The sequence below is a fragment of the Syngnathus floridae genome, chromosome 7 (assembly GCF_059516105.1).
Source record: "Syngnathus floridae isolate MCC-2025c chromosome 7, RoL_Sflo_1.0, whole genome shotgun sequence".
Classification (NCBI taxonomy): Eukaryota; Metazoa; Chordata; class Actinopteri; order Syngnathiformes; family Syngnathidae; genus Syngnathus; species Syngnathus floridae.
Window position 1 is genome coordinate 10,471,143 of NC_142419.1, and position 6,983 is coordinate 10,478,125.

At 38.6% G+C, this 6,983-nt stretch overlaps 1 protein-coding gene across 1 annotated transcript; it reads left to right on the plus strand.

Moving 5' to 3' along the window:
- The first annotated feature begins 294 nt into the window (after positions 1-294).
- nop53 (NOP53 ribosome biogenesis factor) lies at positions 295-5,775 on the plus strand. The gene is made up of 12 exons (XM_088380665.1): positions 295-707; positions 911-996; positions 1,124-1,226; positions 1,512-1,714; positions 2,147-2,202; positions 2,283-2,378; positions 3,008-3,109; positions 3,192-3,356; positions 3,527-3,702; positions 4,702-4,768; positions 5,284-5,360; positions 5,458-5,775. Exons 1-12 carry the CDS (start codon positions 505-507, stop codon positions 5,516-5,518), a joined length of 1,395 nt encoding a protein of 464 aa, XP_088236791.1. The 5' UTR covers positions 295-504; the 3' UTR covers positions 5,519-5,775.
- Positions 5,776-6,983: the final 1,208 nt, after the last annotated feature.

The window sequence follows — 6,983 nt, forward strand, 5'->3', positions numbered from 1 at the left end:
CATGATTACCAACGAACACGCCATGTGCACTATAAAAACATTCTCAGTTTAAGAATTATATATTTTGTTCATTCATTGAGTTGACTTTAAATATATTTTGGGTTTTAGAGCTGTATTTTACATAGAAATAAAATACAGGTAAATTTGGTTTCTGTAGTCTTTGGCATATTGTTATAAAGCATTTTGTACTTTTCAATATTTTATTTGGGTGTATTGTTGTATCCTCATTTTATTATGTACATACAAACCCAAAGGAACACTTTTGATTAAATTTGTACTTCCAAGAATATGACATTTAAGAATATTTTCTATGATAATTTAATGTAACGTTCAGAAAAACAAGACGTACCAAAATAATAGTGCTGTATGTACTATCATTAACTTTGTCAAATATGATGTGTAGTACGATATTGAGGCTTTAGGTGACGCCAAAGTGCGCTTCCACGCTGTACGTCACAAAAGCCATAAAAGAAGAAGAAACGTTAATTTTTTTTCAGTTCCAACATGGCGGCTGCCCGAAGACTGAAACACATGGTGGCCTCACAGCCAGGCTTTTTAAGTTTGAAGTCCTCGGATCCTACAAGCGGGGTTAGCAGTCGAAGAAAGCGCGTGAGCAAGAATAAGAAAAAGAACTGGAACAAACACAGTGACATTCGAGATGTAGAAGACTTTTTAGAAGACATCAGGCATCAGGAGAGGACTACCGGGTGAGTTGTCCTAAGGTTCACTTATGAAACCACAAAAATTCAACCTCAGAAAACACGTCGAATCGTTTAATGTATCGATATGTTGACCATGTGTGAACACGGTTTCTCATTAACACCATGTGCGCGTGCATCTGTTGTGAAAATATACTGTATAAGTTATTCGTTGAAGTGATGGCCTTTTGTACGTATTGTATTTGTTGCAGTGGGCTGTTGGCTGAGAAATCGGATGACAATTTGTTCTTTGTGGATGTCGGACAACAACAACAACAACAAAAGGATGATCACAAAGGTAGTCAAAGGGCATAACGCAGTATTAATTTGAGTATTACTTTACACTGTCAATTATTTGCAGTCTTTTCTAAATTGTAGTATGATAAACGCTGATTTGAATCTGAAATAAATGTTTGTCTTAAAAGCATCGGAGCAAGTGAAGGACAAGAAGAAGAAAGGGAAGTCACAGCGTCCTCTCAGGATAGACTTGATCCTTCAGCATGACTCACTTGTTCCACCAATTAAAGAGTCAGTATACAACACTTAATGATTTTGTTGAAAATCTTCCCTAACATTAGTCCTGACATTTTTTGATGATCTTAGGCTTGCGCTTCCAGTATTTCCTTTTTTGGAAATGAGAAGACAACACAAGGGAACTCAGGAAACTATTGTGTGAATGGTCTCTTGGGATCTGAGGAGTTGCAAAAGAACAGCTAAATACAATTTTAACCTAATGTTGCTATCTATTAGGTTTTATGTACTTGTTCCCCACACAATAAATTGCTAAGCGCTCCCGTCTGTATGCTTCTCCAGTGTGCTGGCCTACCAACAGCCCAATGCAAAGAAACTTCGTCATCGTCTCAAGAGGCTAGAGCATTTGGCAGCCAAAGGCGTAATACCACGGACACAAAGAAAGGCTCTCAACAGACAGATATCAAACACAACACCTAAAAAGGCAGTGACAGAGGCCAACAACAACCCAAACAGAGACTATTATGACATCTGGGGTCTAGAGTGTAAGTGTTGTTTTTTTCTTGTTTAACAATGTTCTCATACATTTGCTTGCTGTCTGTTTTGTTAATCATGTGGAACTGACCTTTTTTGGGGGGGGAGGGGGCTAAAGTTTTTTTTTCTTCTTCCAAGTGTAGGTGTGCTATTTTTAGTGCAACGCTTTGTTGCAATGGCGCACATTTCCAGTTGTGGGCTCATCTTAAAACATTTGTGCATTATTTGCAGAGGTTTCCGTAGCCACTCTTATTTTGCATATCTGTTTAGTTGTCTAATTCGTTGTAACACTCTTGAAACACAACTACTTTTGTATGATGATAAGAGCCCATTAAACTCTGATGGTGACATGTCACGGGGGGAGACTGACATCAGCCGTAGTGCTTAAATATTTAAAAAACTCAAGTGGTAATCCTCAGTTTTTTTTTTCCCTTCCCGAACAGCCACAAATACAGCAGATCCATGGTACCTTCAGCAGACTGGCAAGAAGCCAGTCAAGGTAAGAAAGCATATTAAAATGTTCATCACAATATGTTGCTGATCAATTTAGTAGTAATCTGTTGGTTTATATCGTGGTAGCGGCCAGAGAAGTTGAATGAGAAGCCATCCATTTTACCGGCAGTGGAGGTGATTGCACCTGGAGGTTCCTATAATCCAGACTTCTTCTCCCATCAGGTAAGTTTTCCTTCTACTGTATTGACTCAAAGGACCATTAATGCATACAACCTGTCAGTTTCAGGTAAAAGTGTCTGACTGTTCAGCTTGTGATTGTTTGACTACTTCCTCAGAAACATGAACAGTCAGGAACTTGAACATAAAATGATTAACTTTCTCACGCTCAAACTGCGGGGGCTTTCTTCCTTTCCCATCGACCTGTATTGTAATTGTTAGAACTCTCAAATCCTTGTTTGAAACTGATAATACAACCTCTGAGGATAATTCATGATAGTGCATTGCAGAAAATACCTTCAAATGGGCTGAATTGGTGATGAATATTTCAGAGATGCGTGTCCAATGATGATCTCATCCTTGCGCTCCCAGTATTTCCTTTTTGGAAATGTGAAGACAACTCACAGGAGCTCAGGAAACTGTTGTGTGAATAGTATCTTGGGATCTGAGGATTTTAAAACAAGCAACAAGCTGCGTAAATTAAATATATATTTCAAGTACGCATACTTGCTACTTTTTGGATGTGAATTGGAAAGAAATCGATTTATCAACATATTAAGGATGTTTACTTTTAAATATGCAGATAATGAACGGAAGACTTGCATGGTTTTTATTTGCTTCCAATTTGAATACAGGCTTTACTACAAGAAGCTCACAACGTGGAGGTTAAGAAAAAGAAGGAGAAAGACAAAATTAACAGACAGCTCACTGTCAAGAAAGCAGATAAAGCGACAGAGGTACTGAGTCCTTCCACTTTTGCTGTCACTCTTGGGTCTCAGTTTGGCAAATTCTTGATTGTAACTGTGTTTGGGTCTGCAGGAGACTGTGTTTCATGAGGAAGTGGAAGGCCTGGTGGAGGAAGATGAAGACGAAGAGATGCCTGCTGTCGGGGAGGAAGAAGGGGGTGGGGTAGGAGGAGCCATCGTGCTGGCAGAGAAGAAAACTGAGAAACAAAGAAAAAAAGAAAAGGCAACGAAGATGAAGGTGCTCACAAAGTTACTATGTACTAAAAGAAGCTTACTGTTGAAATTTGTTTACTGTTGCGACCACAGTTTCTTCTTTTGGTGTTGCAATTCTGGATGCAGCTGGCCATATGTACAAGCGTCCCGAAATAAGTTACCATCTTGCCTTTTGTGCAACTTTTGTTCCATCAGGAGCAACAGCGGCTGGCTGAGAAAGATCAGACCAGCAAACGACAACAACTTTTCCAGCTTCGCTCCATCAAAGATACCATCAAACAGCACGAAAAGAGAACCGCTGCAAGACAGAAAAAACGGAAGGCCAAGATGGAGGCCGAGAAATCTCAGCCTCGACGCCTCGGCAAACTCAAGTATGCACTTAACACGCTCATCAAATCGGTCTCATTATGTTAAAAGCTTTTCTGAGATGACATTAAACTCGCTAGTAAGACCAGTTGCATTATGGGACTTCCATCTAGTCCCTGAATGCACTTTAGAAACCATTAAAACCCACATTTTTTTGATGAATGATCTCAACAGTCCAGTGACAAAATGTCAATATCCCAAGAGGGATAGATTTGATTTATATTACTGTTTACCAGATCATTTACATTTGAGAACCATTTGAAGGAGCTATTTGGCAGCATTTTTATAATAAATTTTTTGTGGCGTTATTGGAAACTTCTGGAGACTGAGAGACTCCTTTAAAAGCAGACACATTTTCAGCAGCTTCCAAACAATTTACTTAGTTGTGTAATTTCATACTTTGCGTAGGCAGGCACACCAGAGTTCCAACTATTTGTAAGCAAGTAAAAAGGCTAAAGAATAATAGTGCAATTAGCATCCACCAGTCATACTGTAATTATTTTTAGTCCCCCCTTCCTGACTTTTCCCTCTCGACTATTTTTCAAAATTGGCCTGCAACAACTTTTTGTGACTTTTTAGATTTTTTTGTGGTGTTATTGGAAACTTCTGGAGACTGAGAGACTCCTTCAAGAGCAGGGGAAGAACCGCTTATTTGCCGACACATTTTCAGCATTTATGTAATTTCACACTTTGCATAGGCAGGCACACCAGAGTTCCAACTATTTGTATACAAGCAATTAAGAAGTCTGTCTTCATCAAAATGACTCCTTTGAAATTTGGCATGCATGATGAAATTCAGAGAATCTGCTGTGATGGTTTTAATGGGAGTTCGTCTTGACTTAAAATAGCTAGTTTTCTAATTTATATTAGAAATAGCTGGCTCTGCATTTTAAACTCAACTTGCCCTCTTCCGCTCACGTCTCTCCAGTTGTAAGCTTATACTGTTGTTTCCCCCCTACCCCTAACTGATGTTCTGGATTTGAGGAGTTTTGTCCATTTTCCAGGTTTCAGCCTGAGGACCTTGAAATCAAATTAAGTGACGAGCTCACCAGTTCCCTACGGCAACTCAAGGTACTGCTTCCCTGTCAAACTTTCTTCTTACCAGTGAGGATAGTATTGTCCTCAATTTAAGGGTTTTGATACATTTTCGATGTTGTTTACCATAATTTCTGACTCTAAGTTGTTCATTTTCCCAGTTTGGGTGGTACTCTGACTTATACTCATTCAGGAGCAAATTATAGATCTTAAAATTAAAGCTAAGGCTCGCACCCAAAATCCCCATTCCCAATTGGTGTTGACTTTCTTTCCGGTGGTTGACAAAGAGTTTTGCTTCATTTCCATCAATGGAAAAAAGGTGGCGGTAATGGCCCGAAATACAGACTTGGTATAATAATAATAAATAATGTCCAATATAATTTAAATTCCCAATGGGGATAAAAACCTTTTGAAAAACATTTTTGTGAATAAGTTTTTGAATAAATATGGGAATTATAATGTGTGTGAGTAATTAAGTATTCAAGGCACTGACTAAAAGAAATGTGTCCTGGCTGTTTTTTGGGACATGTTGCAATGCCCTGCTGCTACAGCCAGAGGGCAGCATCCTCAAAGACCGCTTCAAGAGTCTGCAGAAGAGGAACCTAATTGAACCCAGAGAAAGAGCCAAGTAAGAATATGCTTCACTTTTACATAACATGTCATCCTTGGATCACAAGGACATGCAGATTGTTAAAAATGTACGCCTCTCCACTCCTTTTTTTTAGGTTTAAGAGGAAATATAAGCTGAAGTATGCAGAGAAGAGAGCTTTTAAAGCCATCACTTAACGCCGCGGAGCCCGAGATGACTGGAGCACAGTAAAAGCTTCAAATGCAACATATTGGAACCAGTTGTGTATATATACACACCATAATGACCCGCTGACCTTTTTGGACAATACCTCCAGTTTACACACAAATTATATTGCACTTAATTATTACAGAAATGCTGTGTGATTTGTGTTCGGACAAGTTTATCAGTTCTGACCAGGTAACAATGGTTCTGTTATTTTTTTTAATTGATCATAAATGACTGTTCATGCCAAGTGGTGGTGTACTTCTATTCAAGTGTGATTTCCAACTAAGCACGATGACAAGCTCACTCATGTAAAGTGTAATTGTGCAGCAGATTTGTTCAAATTTGAATTTACTGTTGCAGAAATGTTTGAAAAAATATCTGATATTTGTACTTCATTTGAGGTTTTAGCCTTAGTAACAGTTGAATTGATCTGACTTAAGACTCACTTAAAGATGATGCAAGGTGATGGCATTTAGAAGTCTGTGGTTGTGATAATTGATTTCAGGCCATCAATGTCAAAGCTTAACTGCCTTCGGTCAGATGGGGATGAGGCGCGACCACTTTGTTCTTAGGCGCCTTGAGTTTCAACAAAGCCTCTTAGCCGCTAATCGGTGTGAAAACGTCTTTCACATTTGATAGATGGGTGCACACTTATCAACAGATTTGTTGCTGCTTTTCACACGTATATGGTACACAGGTGCAGTGTGCTAGCGGCGATTTAAATCTAATGCTTCAGTTTATCTCTAAGGAACCAAATCCATATTAAAGGTCACTCAGTTACGTCATTATTAGCTGTAATTAAAAAAAATAATTTTATTTTTTTTACTTTCACACCCTAAATTTAAAAATGGATAACGGTACATATTACCCCTTTTTTGTTGTTGAAATAAGCTCATTACTTTTTTCCCCCAACTGATAACTAGCGAGCCGTTTAAAAACAACAGTGCTTGAGATCTTGAGAGCTTGATGTTTTAAAAAAGGATAACCGCAACATAAATAATAAATCGGTGAATATTAATGACGACTAGGGTGAAGATAGTCCTCATATGACAGGCCTAAACTCTTGGGATTTGTAAACATCAGTAGTTTCAAAATCTATTTAGTGACGGACTGGAAGCCAATGAAGAGCTATTAGAACCTGTGTGATGTTTTCAAATCTTCTCATCCTGGTTAAAATTAGCAGCAGTGTTCTGGATACGTTACAGCTGTTTAATGGTGTTTTTGGGAAGTTCTGTTTAAAGGCCATTACAGAAATCCAGTCTACTAGAGATTAAATAGGACTTTCTTAATAATCTTGAAAAGCACAAAGATTCTCAAGTCCCGTCATTATCCCACACCACATAGACCACAGAACTGAAGAACCTTGGGTTGCAGGTATCTCAGAGTCAAGATGGAAAGACTTAGAAAAGCAGGGTTGTCTGAAGATTGGAAAGACTTAGAAAATCAGGGTTGTCT